Here is a 26067-nt window from a genome sequence, read left to right on the forward strand (position 1 = left end):
ACATTGGTTCTGTCACTTTTTCACTTTGATTTAATTACGAACTATTATCACCTTTATTTTAATATATAACTTATAGCATATTCTATGTAAAGTGTAACAAGCTAATAACTTGATCAATGCAAACCATCTTTTTTTTGTTTCTAAAGTACTGAAGATTTTGAAGCTTTTGATGATAATTTGCATTTTCCTTAAAATTACTTATCTATATATAATCCAATTGAAAATATTTTAAAATATTTCATGCGTAATGAAATTCTGAAATAATACTGTTTAAAATGTTTTATGTATAAAGATTTAATCTATATAAATTGGAAGCAAAAGAAGTTGTTTGAAATAAATAACATTACATTTATAATATCAGTATGTGATAAGCCATATATTAGAATGTTTTTGTTAAAATATTGTGTAATCATTCATGAATTTAATGTCATAATGATGTTTTTTAAGAACTTTATTTTATCTTCAAGTTGCTTACCATCTGTTTCTGATTGGATTTTAAAAAAAGATAAAAGATTTAAACTGACCCAAAATTGTTTATATGATTATTGTTATTTAAATGAAAAAATTGCACACAATCACTTGTGTAAGACAGCAATTTTCCACAGCAGTTATTTGGGGCCATAATAAGTAAAAAAATCTTTTTTGACTGAAATTTTTACAGTCAAATAGTTAGCATGAGGATATCATAGAAACATAGCTAAGTAAGTCAATTTGATGAAATATACTTATGAAAACACTAGTAGGTACAGAAAATCACTGCTATTGCATATGATTGCGGGTTAAATTAGATATTTTACCTGTAATCTATAACAATACGTTGAAAAGGTATAGACTGTAAAATGGAATTGTTTAAAGTTGGTGCTTCTAAATCCAGATATATACCTTTTAATACATCCTGGAAAAAAAGAAATAAATTTGAATATATTCTGGACAGTGAAATAAATGTAATTAAAAATACTATTTTAAATAAATTAAATTAATAATCTTATAGTTGTTATTGTCAAAAAACTTCATAATGTAATTTCTATGTAATGAAATCTAAACCGTTCTTTATACATCCACAAGAGCTGAATTATCGGGCTAGAGTTGGCTATAATAAATAAATAATTAATAAGACAATTTGGCACTAGAGCTTGGCGTTAGGCGCCATCTCTTACTAAAGTTAATAATTATAATTAAATTAAATAAATAATTTAATTATAGGAGGCGATAGGATTAATGGAGGAAGCGATCGGATTGAAGGTCCGGGTAGCGTAACTGGTAACGTGTGTGCACGGATAGCAGAAGTTGCGGGTTCGAGTCCCGCTTCGAGCCGATTTCTTTTCCTCCAGTTCCAAATTATTAAAATTATTTATTTAATTTAATTATAATTATTAACTTTAGTAAGAGATGGCACCTAACGCCAAGCTCTAGTGCCAAATTGTCTTATTAATTATTTATTTATTATAGCCAACTCTAGCCCGATAATTCGGCTCTTGTGAATGTATAGCTTTGTAACGGGTTAGTTGTTATTTATTTATATCTAAACCGTTTTTTGAAAAACAAATCAGACATTTCAAAAAAGAAGCCTGATTAAGTTAACTAAATCCAACAGCTATTAATGATTTTTGATATATTTAAATAATGAAATGAATGAATAATATTGATCAGATGTAATTTAGTAGTTGTAAGACAATAAGAAATATGGAATAGCACTAGTATGTGAAAGTGAAAGAAAACTTCATGCTAAATATTCATTTATGCTATTAATTGTACCTTTTTTTGTATACTGTTATATTAAAAAAAAGTTGCTTCTCTAAGTTTTAATTTTGCATTATTAATTCAATTCAATTTAACGATTATCTGCAGTTGTCATAATATATTTGCTGAATATGTTTTATATTGTTTTTTGTAGAAAATTTAATTTTAACATAAATTTATGTATTATATTTGGCATTAATGTTTATATTGCATAGCATTGACATTTTATATGAACTGGATAATTTCATCAAGAAGTAATCAATCAATCAATCAATCTTTATTAGTAAAAAAGGAAAGGTATCCCTGTTGCAGGGAAAAATTACATATATCTAAAAAGTATAAAACTTTCAAAATTATTCATTTGTAATAACATTATTCTACTGTTTTCAAATTATTTAGCTAATTCAAAGATTTTCATCATAACAAATGTACTAATCACCTTACAACAAAACAAGAGTTTACAGATTCTTCCAGGGCTGTGGAGTCGGTAGATTTTTACACAACTCTGACTCTGACTTTTTCTTACGATTCGACTCTAACTCCAACTCCGACCAGAGGCAGACTTGTTAACAAAGTAGGCCCAAAAATTCTGATGTCATCACGTGACCTCAGAATATTAGCATCAATAAACATAGTTCTAATAAAGATAGAACGTAGAAACTTTTTTATTCCAAAGCTAAAATATGCCTCTAAGTAATGAGTCAATATAATTTTTACTTTTCTGTTGTTATATATAACAGAGGAAAAGTGTAGTGATCATTCAAAAAATGATCCTGCCCCAAATTTTTGCAATTTTTGGACTCAGGGCACCTTGAAATGTCGAGATACGCAAAAGATTCGGTTTTTTATTCCTGTATGTACAAATGTTAGACTGTATGGGAGGCACAATTTTGAATCAGAGTCGGATGGTTTAACACAGGAGTTATTAAGCTTGAAAATGGTTGAACTAAATCGGTCGGTACACATTCTAACATCCATTTACACGTCTCTACGTTTCGAGGCTTCCCGAGTCCAAAAGAGTAAAAATCTGAGAGTCCTTTTTTGATTGATTGTCATTCTTTTCCTTTGTTATAGGCCTATACTGTATAACAATCGGGAAAGTAATAATGACGATGATTCTGATTATTTTTTAAAAAATACAAAATAAAACAATTTTAAAAAATTAATTAAATATTAAAATTTGACACACATACCGAATATATAAGTTCACATTTATTGACTTGTTTGATGATGGCATTGGTATTTGGTAAGCATGTATGAATAAAAATAGTATATACATTCTTATACAAACAAATTAATTTAATAAAAATGTTGTACAGTACATAATATACAAGAATATTGGGTAATATATAAGTATACAGATACATTAAACTAAGACAAGAATGAGAAATACAACATTTAGACTGGTAAAAAAAGAGGTGGCTCATTTTGCCACGTTGATTAATTTATTATTTTTCATCTCTGTTATAAACTGAATTACTCCTTACAAAAAAAAAAAAATCACTTCTATTAAGTCAGCATTCACAGAAGCTCTTAAATCATATTTAATAATAGTAAAGTTCAAACTCCAAATCGGGTTGACAGTTCACAAACGTTTATATTGACAAAACAAAAAATACAGAAAATAAATACACAGTAACACTCAATGACACCAAATAAAACAACGTTTACAGACTAGATTTCCATGTAAGCACTAAATCAAAGTTACAACCGACAATAATTCTGTAACAGGTCCGTTGGAAGAGCACCTTACGACTTCCGCTGCACGAACGTATTAATCGTAGAACCCTCAAGTCCTATACAACAGCAAGTACGTTACAGTCCAACCTGAGTCCACACTTTACAGTATTCAAAACGGGAGCCTTACACCTTCAGGCTTTCAAAAGGGAACCCCTTTCCTGCCTAAAGCTGCTGCTTTTATACTCGTTGGCGCTCATGCTGATCCACCAATCAGTGCCCGATGTCTCCATTTTGTCCAGGCAACGTATGATCATTGCCAGCCAATTGCCAATTTCAGAACAAACGGCAGTTTTCCCAACCATCGTTCTCCAATGGTCGCTTTCCAACAGACTCTGTAACGGCTATCTCTTTAAATTACAAAATTTCCGTTATGATAGAAAAAGGCGGAAATCGCATGGCTGGGCAATTCCAGCCATAACAATAATTTTAAGAGCGGAAAATAAATGCCCTACCAAAACTTGGTTAGTGACAATGCTGTGACAATCAATGTTGTATTTTGGATAATGTCTGGATAGTGCAGTATTGCCGTTTTAAGATCCAAACTTGAAGAGTGGTCAATGTGATTTATTTTTTCCAGTGCATAGTAAATAGTGCATTGTAAGATTTCCTTTCCTGTATGAGTACAGACAGTACTCATATTAGAACTCAATTTTGAGGGTAGAGACAAGCTTTATAAATAAATATAAAAAAAAACTAGCAGATGAGCCAGATGTTGCTCACACAAAAAGTAACAACAACGAAGATTAAGATATTGTCGGAACGAAGTGATGACTAATACTTGACTTCATGCATTCCTTGTCAACAAAATAACTCTAGAATGAGTTGTCTGATCCTGATGAAATTTCCTAGGATGATTCATCATCACTCAAGGATGAACTGATTAAAATTTCAACTTTCAAAAATGATCCATTTTTGTAGAACTGGAGATAGGGGTCAAAAAGAAGATTGCGTTTTTCTTCAGTATGGGTCATTTTTGAGAGTTGAAATTTTAACCACTTCATCCATGAGTGATGTCGAGTCTTTCTAGAAAATTTCATCAAGATCGGACAACTCATTCTAGAGTTATAATGTTGACAAGGAATGCATAAAGTCAAGTGTTAGTCGCTTCCTGCACACACATGTAGAAGCGTCATCTAGTGGTCGGAAAATATGACAAGCAATAAAACAGCAATTTTGAAAGGTAAATGTTATCGCTAACTAGATACACAACAAATAGAATATATTCTTTATAGAATAATAAGTTTAAAAAAGTTTTCTTTTTAAAACGTGGAGCAGCAGTGATCAATATTGATGGCTTTACGATCCATTCTCTTTTTCGTCTTCCTATCATTAGTACGAAATTTCAATCTCTAAATAAAGAAGCTGCACAGAAATTCCAGATTGAGATGAAGTCGCTCAAATTCATCATCATCGATGAAATGTCAATGATTGGTGCAAGAATGCTTTACATGATCGAGAAAAGATTGAGGGAGATAAACCCCAAGAAAGATGAGCCATTTTGTGGATTCTTTATCTATTTGTTTGGTGATTTTTGTCAGCTTCCTCCTATTAAAGATACTCCTCTCTACTCAAGTGTTTTTTACAATGTAATGTCAAATTGCGAATGTAATGTCCCAACGAGGTAGGGACCTTGTTGGGACATTACATTACATTCGCATTTGATTCTTTTGAGAAGTTCATTGAACTTAGTAATTTTCATAGACAAAATAGAGCAGATAGTTCGTTCACAGATGTCTTACAACATCTAGCTTCGGGTGATTTCTCTGATACAGATCTGAACATTCTGACGACAAGAAATCGAGCCTATTTATCCAGAGATGAACTTGATCAGTTCCAAACGGCAGTAGAGCTATATCCAACAAATGAGCAAGTTAAACAAAGCAACAAAGACTACTTGCAGTCAACTGGATGCCCTCTTGCTTATGTAGCATCTGAAAACACTCCAGATATTGCCCTGCCTTCGTCCTAAGATGACTCAGCTCTTGGTCTCTCCAAGTATTTGAATCTCTCAGTTAATGCCAGAATCATGCTGAGAGTCAACTTATGGGTGCAAGGAAGTCTCGTCAATGGTTCACTAGGAACTATACACTTACATTATATATGCTCCAATTGCTCGCCCTCCAGCTCTTCCTCTGTTTATTTTAGTGGAATTTGATAGCTATCAGAAACCTTTCATCTATGGTAATCTGTTTCCAATAATCCCCATAACACGCTTTTCGAATGATGGCAGTATATTGTGATCTCATAGACAGTTTCCCCTTACCTTAGCGTACTTGATGACTACATAAATCACAGGGATTAACTCTTCCAAAATCAAAATAGATATAGGGAAAAAAGAGACAGCTATCGGTCTTACCTATGTTACATAAAGTCGAGTGAAAAAAATAACTGACTCAGTATTTTTAAAGAGTTACAATAAAGATCGCTACGAGTCAATCTGTGAGTCCAAGGTCCATAGTGATAGACAGAATTTCATGAGACGTTGGCATAGCAATTAATTAATGGCTTATTCTGACCTGATATTTGTACCTTTAAATGATCCAATAGAAATCAAATATATTGTTGAAAACGAATGATTCTTTGTTTCTTTTTTCCCTCATAATCTAGAAAATAAATGTATGAGCAGCTTCGTTCCGACTACACGCTGATACAGCGTTATTTAACTAGTTAGATAATAGCTGATTTTACCCGTTTTCACTGGGTGCAAGAATTAGGTCCTCTCTCTTCCAAGACTAATTAGAGAAGTTTTAGATGGGTCTAAAAGTATGTTCAATTTTTCACAAAAACACAAAATACTGCATCTAAAATAGTATGGTAGAAACGGAATTCTTCAGGGTAATCCTTAACCCTCTCCCTCTTCCTTCCGCAAGAGGAATTTCAAAAAATCCCTTCTTAGTGTACATTCTTATGATGTATCCAAACTGTGTACCAAATTTCAACTCTTAACCATTTGAACTCTGAGCTTATTATTATTATTATGTTGGGTGTAGAGGGTTATACTCGGTTAACACTGGTGGCTGTGTACTATGCTGGACCAAAGTCAAGGCATAGCAACCAAAACAAAACTAAAATTAAATAAGTGTGTCAGTGTCACAGTGTCTGTATTTGTTTGTAGTGAAGGTTAACTATGTCAATCAGGCCACGTCTGCCATCTTTATGTGGAAGGGTTAGTCTTTCTATGGCAGATTTAGGATGATGTTGTTTATGCTTAGTGAGTGTTCTTGTTTTCCTTTGGAGTTGCTCAAGATCTGTATGAGTCCAATGTATAACTCCAAAAGAATATGTGAGTACTGGGATGACATATGTGTTTATTGCTTTAACTGTGTGTTTTGCATTTAACTCTGTTCTGAGAATAGCATTTAACCTACTTTGGTATTCTTTATTATTATTATTATTATTATTATTATTATTAACCCATCTCAATTATATTATATAAGATTGTGACTGCTAATAATGAGTAAAATATTCATTAAGTCCGACCACACTGGAGATATGACACATGACCCCTTCTATGTCTGTATCTTTAATAAAGAACCAAAATTTTATAGCATTAATGCCTTTTATACACATGCTACTGTGCCTAATTTTGTTTCTTAAACTTTACTCATTCTGAGATATTGTTTAATAGTTCAGAACAGAATAAAGAAATTAAACAAATTAGATGCCAACATATGCACGTGGACACGCGAATTTTTCCCTTTATTTGACATTTTTTTGGGTTTGAGAGCTCTCCAAATGTATAGATTTGCAAAAAAACTCAGAGAGTAAAATGTGACACGATTCAAATACTTTTTCATTTTTTATATACATAGCAAGTTGGGAAAGTAAAAAGAAGTCGGAGTCAGGGGGATTTTTGACGACTCCAAGTCTGACTCCAATTCTGGCTAAAATACCAAAACTCCACGACTCCAACTCCAACTCCACAGCCCTGGATTTTTCTCAAATAGCCTCTCTAAATCTTACCCACATTATAGTTTTATTACACATTTCCAGTTTTCATTCAGATTACCTTTGCAATACCATAATTTTAACAAAGTAGTTGTACAATTTATACAAATCATTTTTCTCGAGATTATTCATAATATTTCTAAAATCAAAAGATGTACTACATTTAAACATTCGCAAGATGCTACATAAATTACACATGTCCTGAAGTCCTTGACATCCCCACAGCAAGTAAAACATTAAAAAGTCCTTACATTTACACCAATGACATTTACCACCTGAGAAGTTAATATATGTATTTCTGATGAATAATGAGTATTTATTAAGTCACAGTTGAACTACTAGTCTTTTCACATTAATATTCACTGATTTCATTATGTATGGTTTCATCAAGAAGTAATTTATTTCAGACAATTACATAAGAATATAAAAACAAACATGGCACTATCAGAAGATATTGCATTAAGATTGTGATTTGGTATAAATTATCCAAAAAACTATAAAATTTATTTTATAATGGCTGCTGAAAAGTTTTAGATAGCTTATAAAATTTAAAAACAAAAAAATATATATATATATATATATATATATTATATTTATATATATTTAATATATTAATAATAATTAATTATAATTATTAAATAAATAATATATATATATAAAATAATGAAAGAGTTAATTTATTTTCAATCAGAAACTGTTAGTTAAAATTTATATCAATATCACTTACCTGAACAAACTTTTGTTTATGTACAGAAAATGCAATGTTTTGATATTTATCTTCTAGTAAAGTAACATCTAAAATTCCATCAGATGAAATTGCTTGCTATTAAAAATGAATGCTATTTTTCAATTTTATAATTATATAAAAAAATTTTAATTAAAAAATAATTATATTTCATTAAAATAAAAACAAAAATAATATTCTCACATTTTTTCTTAATGCAGAAAGTATTATAGATGGATCATTGTATTTTTCACTAACTGTATTATTTTCCAACAGAGATTTTAATGAGAAAAGTAACTGAGGATGATCACTGTAAAAAATAAATATAGTAACTGTTAAAATAAACTTTTAATTAGATATCTAGACATTTCATACTTCATTTACATTTATGTTTCATTAACTGTATTAAAATTTGGGAGTCATAAAGGAGATGCAGAGAAAATGAGCATTTATAATTGAGACAATTTTGATCTAAAAACTAATACATGAATAACATAGGATATGCATCTAACAGATGAGCTTCTACACATGATGGCAGGTCACAAATTGCAGGGGTGAAACAAAGGAACAAGGAGATTCTTTTGTCTATAGTAGGTTCTCCTAGAACCAAATTGGTTATCACTTGTAAGAACCAACCCCACATCAATTTGATTACCTTCAAGGGGGACTTTCTATGAATTGGTTTCCCATATTGGTGATGCATAATTGATGATTGCCTGAAAACAGAGTTTAATTAAGATGTCGACAGGCATATCATTGGTTGGCAAATATTTGATGTCAACATCTTTGAGTTCTAGGGATTCCCAGATGAAGTGATGTCATATGTCAATATGTTTGCTTTAGTTAGTCTGATGTAGGGTTTCTCAAATGGGATCCCAGTTGTTTTTTTAACCCGGGAAATATCCCAGGAAATCCCGCAAATTTTTTAAAAGTTTATTTTTTTTCTTATTTTGTGTTAAGGTTGAAGAAATTTTGCAAATAGAAAGTATAATTAACTCATGAACTGTCAGAATACATTTGTATTTATTAATTTTAAGCCTGCTTATTAGTTTTCTTTTGAATAAATAAATAATTACCGAAAAACCAGCATTAACTCACTGTAGAACGAACGTTTTCAACCGTTTTCAACGACCATCGTTGGGTTCAATTCGTTGGAATTCTTGTAGGAGAACACGCATTTCAAAAAATAGATCTTCCGGAGGAGAAGGATTCTACATAAAATTATACCAGATGTGGAAAGGATGATTGAAGGTCTTGGCAACACCCTAAAGCAGGGATGGCGAACTTTTTGAGTCAGTGTGCCATATTGTAAGCATACTTAGCTTTAAAGATGTTAATGCGTGCCAAAGTCTTAGACTTCGAATAATGATATTTAAAGAAATTAAACGAATACGCTTTAATTCAAATAAATGTAAAAAATCTGACTGAAAAAGGATGATCAGGTAATAAACAGAATGGATGATTGAAAAGGACAGAAATCATATGATACATTACGTGCCAGATGATTTCTCTTACGTGCCACTTTGGGCACACATGCCATAGGTTTGCCACCCCTACCCTAAAGGAATACTTCCGATGGGAAGCGTTCTTCTCTATGCGTAACCACACGGGCAGTGCACGGGAGGAAGTAAGCTGTTGGAAAGCCATACGTGATTCTAGGCGATGGATGGATTGTAACAGTATAGTCACCATGCGAGCAGACAAATCCAGAAGTATAGTACTTATAAAAAGGGACACATATAGAAACGGCTTGCATGAATACATCCGCAACACTGAATGCACCACTAAAGCCCCCGGCAGATATTTGGAGAAGACGCAAACACGAGTTATGTGTATAGCTAACTCCCCATTGGCTGGAATATTGAAAATAACTAAGACAATTGTCCCAGCACCAATTTCCCCACGCTTATTTGGGTTGCCAAACTCCATAAACCCGGTGAACAGCTACGCCAGGTTGTCGACAAATCACGATCTCCAGCTATTCTTATTGAACGCATGCTTAACTCTTTTATAACCAACAACATGGAGGAACATCTGTACACTGTTTCAAATCCGGTAGAGCTGATACACAGAGTGAACACCCTCGGCAGCTTGGATGGCATCTACTTCACAGTGTGTGATTTTGAGTCCCTTGTTCCCCTTGAGTCCATGTTCCCTTCCATTCACATTTAACCATGTTTTTGTGAATTAAGGGACTTCCTCATTTGGAACATCACCGACTCTTCTAGACATTTATCCAACATCTTGGAGTTGGCACATCTTATCTGTCACTCGTCTTTTTTTGTATTCGAAGGAGAGACTTTCCTGCAATCTAGAGGGGTACCTATGGGTAGTCCCATATCAGGAACCCTATGTGAATTGGTAGTCAGGCGCCTGGAACAACACGTCTTACCTAGCATGGGAGAGGACATTAAATTGTACGCTAGGTATGTAGATGATGTGTTAATTATTTGGAAGAAGAAACCGGACTTGGCAGCGTTCATCGAAGCTTTCAATGATAATGCTTATGGCCTCTCGTCGTGGGCAGAATAACAGAGCTCCACTAGCATGCATTTTCTCGATATAGACATCAGGTTACAACAGGGTCTGTTAAGAACTAAAGTATTCCGTAAAAACTCGTATGCTCTGCTTTTCATACATGCGAAATCACATGATCCTTTTAGTTACAAGATCTCTGCTTTCAAGACCCTAGTTAGAAGGGCTTACACCCATTGTTCGACGGCAGAGGATAGGAGAATGGAGCTAGAATATATCTCAAGTGTAGCGAGGCAGCATGGTTACCCTGCACGCCTAATCAATGATCTGGTAGCACGCCATGAACAACCTACGGATCTGGGACTTCCGGGAGGCGTGTCCTTTGTTCCTATTACTTATAGCAAAATCCTTACTAATACCTACAAACATATAACCTGCTATACGGAAAAAACGATAGCTTTCAAGAGATCGCCAACCATTTTTTCTTGTTTAAGAAACAATAAGGACCTATTTGATCATGATAGCATCCCAGGAATATATTCTATTCCTATTTACGATCATAGGGTGAACCGTCCGGGTGAATATATTGGTGCTATCGCACGCTGCCTTAAAACTAGGATCAAGGAGCATAAATACTCCATTCAAAAATGCCTTTCCAATACAGCATTGGCTTCTTACGCCCTTGATGATGACATCAGGGTGGACTTTGATAATGCACAATTACTGCAATGATGTGATCACCGGGCCAGCCTGAAATATCTCGAGCAGCTGGAGACATTTAAAGCGTTCAAGAAGGGAACAGTCATCAATTTTAAAGAAATGGACTCACTGGTGACTGCATGGAGGACGTATTTTGACGTTAAATAGACCTACATCAAGTTTCTCTGCTGGGTATATTTTTAGCATCAGGTTTGTTGAAAAAAGGAAGCCAGTTTCAAGACTGTTGGTTAAAGCGCTACATCAAACATGCGCATAACTTCAACACGTGTGGTTTTTCGTATTTTTGAAATGCGCATTCTCCTACAAGCATTCCAATGAATCGAACCCGACGATGGCCATTGAAAACGTTCATTCCACAGTGAGTTAATGCTGGTTTTTTGGTAATTATTTATTTATTCAATTATATACCAGTAATGTTGTGGTGATTATAGTTTTCTTTTGTTTATATGCCTCTAAAATAAATAATTGTTGAACTGCGGGCTTTGTAGTAATCCTCAATTGATATGTTCTAAAGTGATTCCAACACAGGTTTTCAAATTTATAACATTTCTTTTTTCTTACAGAAATTTTGCAAAAAACAATACCTTACTACCATCTGCAGTGAATTCTCTTGCAGAGTGAGAGCTCTGTACTCTCACAATTTTATGAGCAACAATTGCAACTGAATAATTAACAATGTAGAATATTTAACCTTTACCACAATACTACACATTCTACCTTTTTCTCCTGGTTTCAATAACAGGCCCAATCCCAATTATTTTCAAATAAGTTATTGCAGCATTTTTGACAACACGATTTTCTCGCTCGATGTTATCGCTGTGCTGTCTCGCAATCATAGCATGATAAAAAATTTAATAGTTTCAATTTTGCAACATTTAAAATCTATGTTTATTATGTAGCAATACCAATTAGTAATGTGACCCGAACATTTATTTGATAATTTTATCAATATTTTTTTAGTTATTAAAAATAAAATTATAGACTTCATTACTGTCAATACTACTTGTTAAATTTAAAAGAAAACATTCCCTGAGTGCAAAAACAATTTGTTAGTCATTTAACTCACTACTTACAGATAAGAGAGTTTTTGAAAACAAAGTAACAAAACGATTAGCACTTTGTTGTGGTTCACAGTGGGGGACTGGCAGAGTCTATTACTTTTGCAGGAGAAAATAAAGAAAGCTTTACTACCCTAAAGTTGAAAGATAATACAATCCTGTGAAATTTAACAAATCTGATGTGAATAAGTGAAAGTTGAAATTATTTATGAATTGTGCATATATCACACTTATATTTATAAAAACATTAATGAAATATGGGTCACTTAGCAATAATTATAAATGTAGTTATTTTATATTAGTTAAATTGTTATTTTTAATGAATATTAGCATATTCTGAATCATTGAAAGTAAACTTTTTCCAGTCATGCGCATTATAATGTTTTGGTTTTGTTTTCCATTCATCACGTATTAAGGTAAACATGGTTGTTTGTCTTAATTCGTGCATTTGATAATATTTTATTTGTGATTAAACAAAATAAAATTAGAACTGTATTAATAAATCTAATTTTCTTTATTTCGATCTCTAAAGTCACACCTCATCCTATATGCGAGATCGTCTTATATCCGAGTAAATACAGTATTCTATGAAATGCATTGTTAAGGGAACATCATTATCATAGAGTGTACTTAGACAAGCCTACTTATAGTCTACACAACTGTAATACAATGTTAAGTATTTATGTATAATAAGAAATGCTTACTGGAACTAAATCCAAAATTTAACAGTATGCTGGACACATTAAAGGTGTGAAATAGATTTAAGTATTTATGTATCTAAACATTAAAAAGATACAGTAAAATATGGAATTTCATACTTTGAAGTTTAAAACTGGCTTAATTTACAGAAAAATTATATTCATAGCGTATTTATAACATCACAATAAATTATATTTGTTGTTCAGAAATTTTCTGAAAATACTTTACTTCATAACTTTTTGGACACATCTTATGTACTTTTATATAACTTACTGCACTATAAGTTTGTTCATGCATTAATGCATTGCATAACACACCACCTGCCATTTATTACAATAGTTATGAATTTTTCAGTTCTGTTATAACCTTATGAAACTCCCATCATATATGTAGTTTGTCGTTAATTGATATATACCTGTACTTATTACAGCATCTTCAAATTCTTTAAATTCAAACAAGTTCGAATTATGTTTTTGAAAATTAAACTAGTTTTTTGCAAGTTTCTAATATTTGTCAGTATTGTATATTCTTTGGTGTCAAGGAGGCCTATTGTGTAGTGACAAGCTAAGTCAAGTTTTCACTCATCAGAGCACGTTTTCTGAAAAGGGTCAGTTGGCAAGTCATCCTGAACAAGTCGAGACAGGTATACCAACTGAGACAGACCAGATAGAAAGCTCAGCTCAGCTCCAGATTAGTCAACCAATAGATCTAAAAATTAAATATAAGGCAACGTGACAGTTGGAATGGAGAGAAACAAGCCTGCACTAAGACTGTTTTGTTAGAAGCATGTAAGAAATATTGCTGTGTATGTGTATTATATTGTAAATAGTCATCAAATAAATGGACTTAGTCTGAGTTCAAGAAGTCATAAAGTGTTCTTTTTGACAGACTGGAAATCGGATGGAACGATTTGAACTTTACTTTTGGCTATTCTATTCTCTATCACATTTTCTCTTTACTTTCTTTTCCACTTCTTCTACCACACCAACTCTTTAAGATGAAGATAAACTTTTGTACATTCTCTGCTTATACATTGTAAATACAGCTAAACAATGTCACTAAAAAACACCTCTCTGTAAGCTAAAATGAATTTAGCTTGAACAACACCTTAAATACTTTTTCAGCAAGATTTTTTTTATCTATTTAAACAAACATTTTCAACTTCTTTTCATAAGTCTGCATCATGTTTAACAAGATGATTCAAACTTTAAATTCTAATTGACATTCTAACAATTTTAAAAATATTTTAATGTTACACATTACAGCAAATAAAAGGTTAAGTAAATATCTAACTAAAATTATCATTTTCAAACCATGGGCTCTAATCCATACGGAACAGAGAAATCATATTCTCCTAAGTATTTTTTGGTAGCAAATTCTTTCCCCTTTCAATGTATTTTTATTTTATACCATACTATAAAAATTAGGAGTAGAAACAAATACCACACACAACAGGTACACCTTACTTTTCATATCCACTCAAAACTGACAATGAGAAATTTTTCTTAGTTGTCATTGCCCCAACCCCCCAATATGCAGATTGACACTGATGTTTCAAACTAAAAGAATATTTTAGCTAACAAAAGCACTTCAATATGTATACATACAGTAAGTAACCCTAATAGTAAATCACATAATATTTTAAAACACAAAGATCCATGGATGACTAAATCTATACATTGTGCAAAATATCTCACCTATAATTGGAAAAGAAAGTTCTTTAATAAGTTCTTGAAACTGTAAATACAATGTTACATATATATTTTTTAAGAACATCAACATCTGGCAACTATTTTAGCAAAAACTTCTAAAAACCAACAAGGTTTAATTCTGTAAAAATGTATTAATAGCTATTAGTGGAGATATTTCTGAGGGAAGATATCACTTATAATTTTAAACATTTCTTTACTCAGACCTACAGAATCTGTCCCCAATAATTTATAAACAACTTATACAATATTTCATATTCATTTTAACTTACCTGTTTGTTCTTGGATTTATTTTAACATGTGGTAAAATGTTCTGTTCATTAAAAGATAGAGAAGGAAATGAAGAATTTATAGCATAAAGAATCTATAATAAAAAATATAATTATATAAATGACATTATTTTTCATGGTATCAAATTGGAAGTTTTATTTGCTAATTTAATATTTTAAAATTAATCTAAACTAATTTAAAAATAAAATTTTCAACATAAATTTCACAATATAAAAGAAATTCATTATATAGTATCCAAAATAAACATATAGAATTTTTTTGTAAAAAGAAAATTCTTTACAGCATAACATAATAATAATATTAATGTATTTGTATTGTAATGTATTGTGTTTATCTATTCTGTAAGAAGAAAAGTATGTAGAGCAGTGTTTCCCAACCTTTTTTGTGCTATGCCCCACCTAAGCCTTTCTAAAATTCTTATGCCCCCCAACATATATGTTGAACTCTTTTGGAAAGTCTCTCATTGTCGTGTTCATTGATGTTTTTTCTTGCACTTAATTGCCACACTGTTTTATCATAACCACGATAAAACCCAATCCTTTCATCAAAGTCTCTTGCACTTTCCAGTCATTGCCAAACGCGGCCTGGAACACCACAACTCACGTCTGCCCACCTCGAGGTCTGGGCAAAGAATGTTCTTTCTCCTCTTTCACCTGCCTCAGGGCCTCGTTCATCTCTTTGTTCTCAGTGGTTCTCAGAATTGTTAATCCCACCTCAAGGGAAAAGGGTTATAAAGGAAAGTTCTAAAAAATTAAAACTAACTTAAATCAATATTTACAATAAATATGGCGTACAGCGGCTATACAGCTAACTTAAACTCTGGATGAGTTTCAAATTGCCCCCCTTAACAATCAAAATTGCCCCCCTGTGGGGCGTGGGCCCCACGTTGGGAAACACTGATGTAGAGGCTTAAAAGCCAATCGTAACAATGGTAATTTTTTACAAGGTGTCTAATGGTATGGTATAAAAGTATCACTCCTGTGACAAAAATTAGAATTAATGTTTATTTTGTTTAATAAATGACTATAGCAGAGTTTGCAAAAATCTTTTTATTTGCAACCACCACGGGATGTCATACAGAGATAATGTTTTTATATCTCCTTCATACCATCTGGCATGCCCTTCCAATTTCATAGAAAACAATTTTTTTGTTATAGTATGCACTTAACCTATTATAATTAAAAACTTTGCAAGTAAACAACTTTAATGCCAGAAGACAGTTTTGTTTATTCTTAACAATTTCTTGTTTAGCTAAGTTTTGCCATGTAAATTAACAAATTAGAAAAAAAACATCAATCATTTTTTTATCTATACATCCACCAAAGCCGAAATATCGGGCTAGAGTCGGCTATAATAAATAAATAATTAATAAGACAATTTGGCACTAGAGCTTGGCGTTAGGCGCCATCTCTTACTAAACTTAATAATTATAATTAAATTAAATAAATAATTTTAATAATTTGGAATAATTTTAATAATTTTTATCATAATTTACAAAACTTGGCATCATATTTACTGTTTCTATAATTGAACTACTACTTTTAAGGATAGCAAATTTTCAATTTCTAATGAATGTTTTTAGCTATCCATTAGCCATTCTCAGTTTCAACTAATAATGTTTCACAAACTTCTAATGTTAATTTGAACTAAAGGGAACAACTTATTCCATAAAATTTGTTATATGATATGCATTTTAAATTATATTCTTAAATATGTTACTGACATTCATAAATTTTAAATTATTATTATTATTATTATTATGATGACAGCAGTTGCAGGACATTTGAAATGTGTGTGATTTTTCTTTCATTACTATCCATTTGAGACATTTTACTTCATGCAATTTCTTTAAATAGTAGTGAGCAATATTCTGGATTCTGCACTTTCAACTGCCCAGGACCTGCAAGCAACATGAATGTCCATTTGTTGTGTGGGATGATGAACCATACTCAATGTATAAAAGAACAATATGAAACTTGTAAGTCTGTTTAGCCATATTTGATAAACAGCATTGATAAATTTAAATTTAACAAAAAAGAATTGCATTTTCAATGTTTAAAAAACTTAAGTAGATTTTAAGAGCTTTCACCATTTTTGTTTTAAATTTATTTAGAATTTTAGCAATAAAGTGTAATAGTGTAAAATATTTCAATGTTTATTTGTTTATGTCATTCTTTAGAGTGAATTTAAAACTTAATCTGATTTCTTATTTTTTGCATTTAATTAAATTATGATTCTAAAGATGATGGGAATTTTCCTAGAAAGTACAGTATACTCTTGATTATCTAGGCCAGTATTTCTCAACATGCGGTGCACAACCCACCGGAGTGAGGCAATTTGAATATTTTGGAAGGTAATGCAAAAATAATTAATATTTGTTACTTTTTTTTTTTGTTAAAAAATCGCATTTGTCAAAAATATATTTTGATATGTCAATTTCTTGTATTATTAACCAAGAATGACAGCTTGCCATCTAGATATTGTCATAAAACATGATTAATTTAGCATCATTAATGATTTTTTGATAAGGAAATGATTCAACAAATTTTCTTCGAATAATTGTACAACTTATTTAATAAAAAATAAAAAAAAAGTAATAATAATATGGTATACATATAAGTAAAGCTGTATTCTTCAAGAATCAACTGCACTTACTATATTTGTTAGGCCATTTAATTTATGCCTTGACATTCTGGAAGTATGTTATGTTGAGTATCAGGACAATGCTCAACATACTATTTTATATAGCAAGAGTTAACACTTAACAATGCAGTTTATTTTATTTTGAAGCTAATATTTGCATTGAGACATAAGAATGCACGAGATAATCTTCAAACAGATACTTAAATACAGTACACTCTCAATTAATTAAATGGTTAACTTTTAGAAAAGAGTTATGTCTTTTATTGTATTTATAAAAGGAAAAAGCTGTGGAAGACAAAATTTGTTTTTTTTTTTTGAATAAATGGTGAATGGCAATAAACAATAATAATAAACTATGCTTTTAGCCCACGACTATAAATCAGATAGAGTTAGATAACCTAATAAATAGGATTTAACAATTTGGAGGGCTTATCACACCAAGCTCGACAGAAATAAGAACCACATCTTTTACAAAAAGGTTAGTCTTTAATAATCATGTTTCAAATTTACGTAAGGATGCATTTCGGGTACAAGGACCCCTCATCAGCTTACAAACGCTTGGCATTAACATAATAATTATAACACTAATAGTTAACCAATACAAAGGAATATCTAACATATACAGTGTTTACAATTTTTAATGTAACCCATATAGCCTACTAAAGAACTAAAAGTATCAAGCATAAAATTTTTCAATACAATGACAATGTGATATATCATATTTTTTGGGACCAGTAAATGTCTTATTTTCTCCCACATTTTCCAAATTCTGGTAAACGGTTCCGCTATTAATAATAAATATTGTTAAGTATATTAAAAACAAAAAGGGAGGGAAACTAACAATGAACTTACTATTATTAAAATGATTGGTTTCCAGACTTTAAACAAAAACAAATACACCTGATCCATAATACTGTGTGAAATCAACTGTCTTGTTACAATTGATTTTACAATGTGATGTGAATATACTCCCACATCTGTTCAGCATCTGTTTCAAGGTTATGTAAAAACATGTGAATCCACCCCTCATGTAGCTTCAGTCCCATGTTGTTATTAATTCTAATGTCTTCCTGTATTTTCAGAATTTCATTGCAAAAAGCTTGTAGTATCAGTAACTGTATCCAAAGACATGATGTTAATATTATAGAAAAGATTATATTAAAATCCTTGATTAAGTCTAAAAAATATAAAATTAAAAACTAAATAGAAAATTTAAAAAATTAGGGGGCAATCTAAAGGGAAACGAGATAAGAATTGTGAAGAATATTTAAATAAGAAAATTAAAAACCCGAAAGTAAGTTAGGATACTCTTTAATTTCAAATAAAAAACAGTGGAAAAACAAATTATTACTTAATCATTGTGATGTAGAGATCCCACTTGATATAAGAGATACTTTGATATTGGGATTAGGTTTTAATGGACCCACCCCTTTAAATAAAAGGAAAACTTTAGTAGATTTAAAAGCAGGTTTAATTAATCATGAGCATCAAGAAGAAATTCAATCTATTAGAAATAATATCCAATCTTTAGTGAAAAATTATAAGTTAAAGAAAAAAGAGAAAAATAAAATTATACAATTTAAAAATAGAATAAATAAGGTTAAAGAATTTTTAGAAAATAATAATCTAATATTAACAAATGCTGATAAAGCAAAATAAAGAATAGTCTTGACTAAACATAATTATAATAATATAATATTAGAGATCTTAAAGAAAAGAAATTATATATTACTTGAAGATAACCCTGTAAATAGTCTAAAAAAGCAAGTTATAAAGCTTATAAATAATTTTTCAAAACATAATTACATAGATAATAACACTACTAAAGATATTAAACATTTTGGTAATAGAATTCTGAAAATAAGTTTTAGAGTAAAAAAACACAAAAATCCTATTGCATATTGTACTTTGATAGATATTCGAAAGTATTTGCTATATAACCTTGAAATAGCAATAAAAAAAGAGTTAAATAAATTACCTGTTTCTGAGTACAGTATCACAAACACTGACCAATTCTTAAAAAACATGAAAGCTATTGTTATGAAGGAAAACTGTAGGATGGCATCACTAGATATTAACAATATGTATCCCTCAATAGATTTAGAATTAATTTTAAATTCACTGTCCTATTGAAGAGCCCAGATTGGGTTAACCAATTAGTTAAATTAGTGTTAAATAATAACTTTTTTGAATTTCAAGGTAAATATTACCGACAATCGGAAGATATTCCGATGGAATCCTGCATAGGTCCTAGATTGGCAGAGTTATGTATGATCATAATTGATAAAGAAATCAATAAAACCTGAGGTATAATAAGTTATCAACGATATGTAGATGACTGCTTCATCATCTACGATAAAAGCATACTAGATATTGACTCTTTCATTTATGAAATTAATTTAATAAATAAAAATGTTCAATTCCAATGTAAAAAAGAAGTAGATAATAGACTGAATTATTTAGAACTTATTATAGTTAGATTAAACAGTAAATTATTATTTAAAACGTATGTTAAAGATTGTGTTACCAGTAAAGTTACACACTTCAAATCTAATATACCTTTATATATAAAAAAAAGAACACCTTTCAGATGTATATCAACAAAATTAAAGAGAGAACAACCTTGCAAAATGATCAAGAAATGAAATACCAAAATATAATAAGAATGTTTAGCTTAAATAATTACCCTAGAACGTTATTGTTTAAGTGGTTAGAATCAAGTAAAAGGAAAAAAGAAAATGTCACATTAAATAGACAACTGAAAGTTGTTAAGACTTTATCTAAAAATGGAATATGTTTTTGGTGTTTTTGAAAAATTAAAAAATGAATTTTAAAAAAATTAGATATTATTTTAGTACCAAACCATACAAGAACCATAGCAAAAATGATTAACAGTAAATATGAAAATAATGAACATGATTTAGAAGATAATGTAGTTTATTCATTAGATTGCAGTTGTTCACATAAAAAAAGATACATTGGTGAAACCGGAAGAAAATTAAAAACAGGAATTAAAGAACATATATATGCCATTAAAAACAATTTGATATTATCATCAGTAGCACAACATTGCAATACCGAAGGTTGTGAAATTTTAAAAGATAGTATCAAGAGTATTCTGACAGAAAACAATCAATTAAAAAGAAGACTACAAGAACACCTAGAAATTCTGAAAATACAGGAAGATATTAGTATTATTAACAACGTGGGACTGAAGCTACATGAGGGGTGGAATTCATTGTTAGTTTCCCTCCCTTTTTGGTTTTTAATATATTTAACAATATTTATTATTAAATAGTGAAACCGTCTACCAGAATTTGGAAAATGTGGGAGAAAATAAGACATTTACTGGTCCCAAAAATATGATATATCACATTGTCATTGTATTGAAAAATTTTATGCTTGATACTTTTAGTTCTTTAGTAGGCTATATGGGTTACATTAAAAATTGTAAACACTGTATATGTTAGATATTCCTTTGTATTGGTTAACTATTAGTGTTATAATTATTATGTTGGTGCCATGCATTTTGTAAGCTGATGAGGGGTCCTTGTACCCAAAATGCATCCTTACGTAAATTTGAAATATGATTATTAAAGACTAACCTTTTTGTAAAAGATGTGGTTCTTATTTCTGTCGAGCTTGGTGTGATAAGCCCTCCAAATTGTTAAATCCTATTTATTAGGTTATCTAACTCTATCTAACAAGACAACAGTACAATCCTGAACATTAAAATTTGCTGCTCGCTCATAATTTTATGAAAAGTTTTTGTACATTTGTCATTTAACACATAATATAAAAACCTCAACCAGTTTAACCCATACATATACTGCATTAAATAATTTCTGACAATGTCTGATGGCTTTGAAAAATTACCAACTTTTCAACTTTGCCAAGCTTATATCAATACAAAATAATTTATTTGATCTGAGGGTCATGTAAGGATTTTTTAAATTTGGTATTTAAACCTGTATATAGAAACAACCTTTTTTACGCAGACATACTGTAATAAGAAAAAGTGATATAAATCCACCACCTTTGAAAAATTCTAAAAATTTATTGAGGTTTTTAATGAGAATGAGAACAAGACCTAACTGAAGACAAAAGAAAAAACTAAATAAAAAGATTATTTTTTGTGCATGTTGAACCTAATGAAAAATAATGTAAAGAAACTGGAGACAAATATCTTGCAAAGTTTATTCTGCGACCATCATTTTTTCCTCTTTTGCAGGAATTGCCTATGATCTTAATACAAATCTGATGGCTTCTAGCAGGGATAAAATCTTATGTAAATACAACTACGTTTTGTATGTTTTAATTATAACATTTTTATCATATAGAAAGCAATTCAAATATAATATTTATAATTTATTTTTATCATTTATACTGACAATTTATAATATTTATAAAAGATAAGTAAAATTATATGCTTTTCAGAATATTAATTTTGAATAACTTTCACAATTATGCAAAAAAAAAATAAAGAAAAACATTTGAAAAATCTCAATCGTTAATACTAAAACAACATAAACAGGTAGTGAAACCAAGAGCACTTGTTAACAGCAAATTCATATAATGAATATGTTTCCTTCTCAAGCAGCTAAGTAAGCAATCCAATGACATAGATTGTTTCATATGAAACAAACTAAGTCATTGACTTGCTTATTTAACTGCTTGACAAGGAAACATGGCCATTGATCACATCTTTATTATTGGGTTGCATACTGTTTTTCTGATGTCGATGATGCCTTAGTATTTTAAACACTATCACAAGGCATTGTTTATAGGTGGTATGTACAAACACATTGAGTGTAGATGATTGGAGTGTTATTTGTTTGTAAGATCATTTAATTCGGTTGAACTTCAGATATGTATACTGCCATGGTGGCGCTATGGCTGCGCTTCCGACTGTTCGTGCACTCGACTGACCTCCTGGAGGGGAGCCGCCGACAGGCCGCCATGTGGTAAACGTCACTAGTTATTGATTCACGGTAGTTATTGAACAGAAGAAAAAGGAAACGCCGCCATGACTAACTAACCTAACCTAACAGAAGCGCCGCCATGACGGTATACGTAAGTGAAATTTAACCTTTAATTCTTAAATTATGTACGTAGTCGTCTTTTCATCACCAATTGGTTAAACTCAGTAATGAAAAACTCAAATTATGTTTACACGTGATTACCACGTGGATACTCACTCGACAATGAAAACAAATATGTGATTTTAATAAAGTTTTCAATTTGTAGAACTGAATTTGTTCTCTTTTTTGCTATAATAAAGTGATTTTATTGAAATATCGAATTCAAAATCAAAAATTAATTAATTTACCCTCTCAATTATCTTCCTACGAATACTGGAAGCCATTTCGATATAAACAAATATTCAATATAATTAACAATCACGTTTGTGATCTTTTTACATCTCACTTGTCAATGTAAAGACATTCTTTCGTTTGAATTATGAATATTCAAAACCTCACCACTAAACGAAATTCCCACCATAATACAATCGAGACGCCATCTGTAAATTATTAAATTTATTATACAATATTGAAAAAGTACATCCAAAATAAAAATTTAGTTTTATTATTAATAAATTAATATATATAATTAATAAAACAAATTTAGTAAAATTAATTATTAAATAAAATGTTTAATATTTATTAAAGAAATTTTCAAAATTTATTTTTTTTAAAATTCTTTTCACCCTGTGGGTACTAAGAGGACCTTATTTAGCAAGCCCATTATGGTTTCGGCCAAGCCCACAATGGGGTGGCCGGGTGGTGAGGGCCGACATATCTGGTCGGACCACTTCCCGAAATATTCCTAGGGATTTTTTAACCCGTCCGAACCCGATCCCGGCTGGCGGTAGGCTGCCACCTTGACCGCTCGGCCATCCAGCTGTCCTCTTCTGAGTTTCAATAATGGGCATTTTCCCATAAGCATCCAGTCCAACTTAGTTTCTAAGGACACTGACCCAGAATCAGTTGGAAACATCTTCCCCGTGAAGCGCTTCCAGCTATGTCTGTCCAATAAGTAAATGAATATCTTTGTATTCCTCTCCACAGTCAGAGAGGTTGATCCCTGCTTGAGTTAACTCATTCAACCATGGTCCATCCCTGACTCAAAGCAGCGGAGGACAGATCCATCGCTTATCCAACACAATCATTCTGATCCGAAACTCCTGGACATATCTTTCCACATCATAAATGCGGTATTTCTTTTCGGCTGTCACTCCCCCCCGAACAGACAATGCGCCGTTCTCACTTCTCCACAGTGCCTAAGCTTTAAATGCTCCACTGCCTGTTGAGTCAAATAAGAACGCTGCAATTATCTGTCGATCAAGGCCCATAAATTTCCAATGAGTTTGTCCGCATAAACACGAACCAGTAAGGTTTGAAGAAAGACCTCCCTCGTGCATTGACTAGTCAACATAACCTCCAATCCACCACTCCTATCACTGTCTATACTGTCCTTTTCCTTTCCAGGACATAGAACACGGTGATGAGGCCTTTCACAGATCTCACACTTGTGAATCTTTTTCAATTTGCCCACTCTAGAGAAATGATTCCTTTCCAAACACACCCAGCATCCTCCTTCTACGCACTAGCCTCTTCCTATCTTTCAACTTAATCTTGTCAACATCGGGACAGTCTTGGGTCTTATGATCTCAACTGCAGAAAATACACTCTCGTCGGTTTTGGCTGAATAACAAATCAGTGACTGTGGAAATGGTTTCAGGTGATGGTTTAGAGTTCTTGACCCTTGTCAATCGCTTCTCCTCAGTAAATCCGCATTCGGCCATCTGTATTCTGACCTCCGATTCGACCTCTCTCTTAAGGAAGGACATCAGATGACTCAAGGTGCCAATCTCAGGCACATTGTTACTCTTGGCTCGAACTAGTTCTCATTTTCTCAGAGTCACCTACGATAGCGACGATTCCACCATGTAAAACATCATGTCGGCATACTTTGTTACAAATTTACAAATCTTCGGTCACTTTTATTGAACTGGAGAAATTTCTGTCTTTATTATCTAATATTACAAAGAAATCATTCCCACTGTACTCGGCTAGAGATTGGTTCGGTTAACTATTTCTAAAGTAGAAATAAGTCGAAACCGGTTACTTTATACTTGAATATTTGTAGTCTTGGGAAAAAGTGGAAAGACGAATTTTTATGACAACCGACACGTAAATCGTAAATTTAAGGAAAATAAATTTTAGAGCTTTTTTTGTACCTTATGCATCTTTCATTAAATTTAGTTGTAAATGATGCTGCCAAAGTAACAGTTAATTTTTTAACATTGTACAAGAATTGTACACGTTTTTTTCTACATACCCTTGTAGATGAGACATACGAAATCGTAATATCACTGGTTTAACATTGAAATCCAGTAACCTAAAAATATAGCTTACAACAACAATATTCTTCGATCTGCTGGTTAGCAGAATAAAAATATCAAATATTTTAATGGATTTTTAAAAAATTTCTGTCAACTATACAGAACTATCATAAAAACATCATACCAGTAAATTCTTATTGGTTGGGTTAAGTTATAAATCTACTCATAATTCACATAATGGGACGAGGACGGTCAAATATCTAACAGGCAGGTGGCTAACAGCTCAGAACCGATCCTGGATAGAATTGGAAGCGTTATATGTGTGTAGCTTCCACCAGCTAAACCAGGTGAGGTTGATGCTCTATAAAGCGCAAGCACGAATGAATATCAAGGTATATAGAGATAAGGTAGCGCAACTCGCTCTAGCGAGAAAAACGCCACTGCGCATGACGTCACCATCGAGAAACTTGATTCACTACCGCTCGGTAACATGTTGCTGTTTATGTCAGAAACGCAATCTTAGAGAAACGAATGCACCGCAAAACTCAAACAACGGTTAATAAACTTGTACGATTGTTAATATGATGCTATTCAAAATCAAATTAATTAATTAAATTACGCCTGTAAACTTATTCTACATAACACGCCGCAATTCACTCGTATGAGAAAACTAATTAGCCTCTTGGGATGCCGTGTGTCGTATATGACACAATTTTCCTTCCAAAGAATGAGAAGCAGCTCTTGTTTTTTGCTTCTTAAACAATTATATTTGTTATTAATTTCATCAGTAGAGTTTAGTGAAGCTTATTAGACTACATGCATCCCACTGTGATAAAAAGAAAGGAAAATATGAGTGATTGTCTGAGCACATGTTTTTGGAAGTGATCACAAGTATGACTGTTTCATGTAAGTATTCATTTTTCTCTATTACTATTGATTATAATTTTACAATTTAAACGTGATTTTGTTCAGGAG

The 26067-nt window shown here is 31.5% G+C and overlaps 1 protein-coding gene across 1 annotated transcript in view; it reads right to left on the bottom strand.

The window, feature by feature from the left end:
• ArgRS-m (arginyl-tRNA synthetase, mitochondrial) overlaps positions 1-23215 on the bottom strand; it is a 63697-nt gene extending 40482 nt beyond the window's left edge. The window contains exons 1-5 of the mRNA XM_067273419.1: positions 23077-23215; positions 15086-15177; positions 8357-8462; positions 8156-8251; positions 798-895 (exon numbers count right to left, since the gene is read on the bottom strand). Coding sequence (XP_067129520.1) covers positions 798-895; positions 8156-8251; positions 8357-8462; positions 15086-15177; positions 23077-23112 — 428 coding nt within the window. The 5' untranslated portion in view covers positions 23113-23215. The remainder of the gene's footprint in view (positions 1-797; positions 896-8155; positions 8252-8356; positions 8463-15085; positions 15178-23076) is intronic.
• Positions 23216-26067: the final 2852 nt, after the last annotated feature.

This window comes from Centruroides vittatus, unplaced genomic scaffold (genome assembly GCF_030686945.1).
Source record: "Centruroides vittatus isolate TY-2023 unplaced genomic scaffold, ASM3068694v2 contig_476, whole genome shotgun sequence".
NCBI lineage: Eukaryota > Metazoa > Arthropoda > Arachnida > Scorpiones > Buthidae > Centruroides > Centruroides vittatus.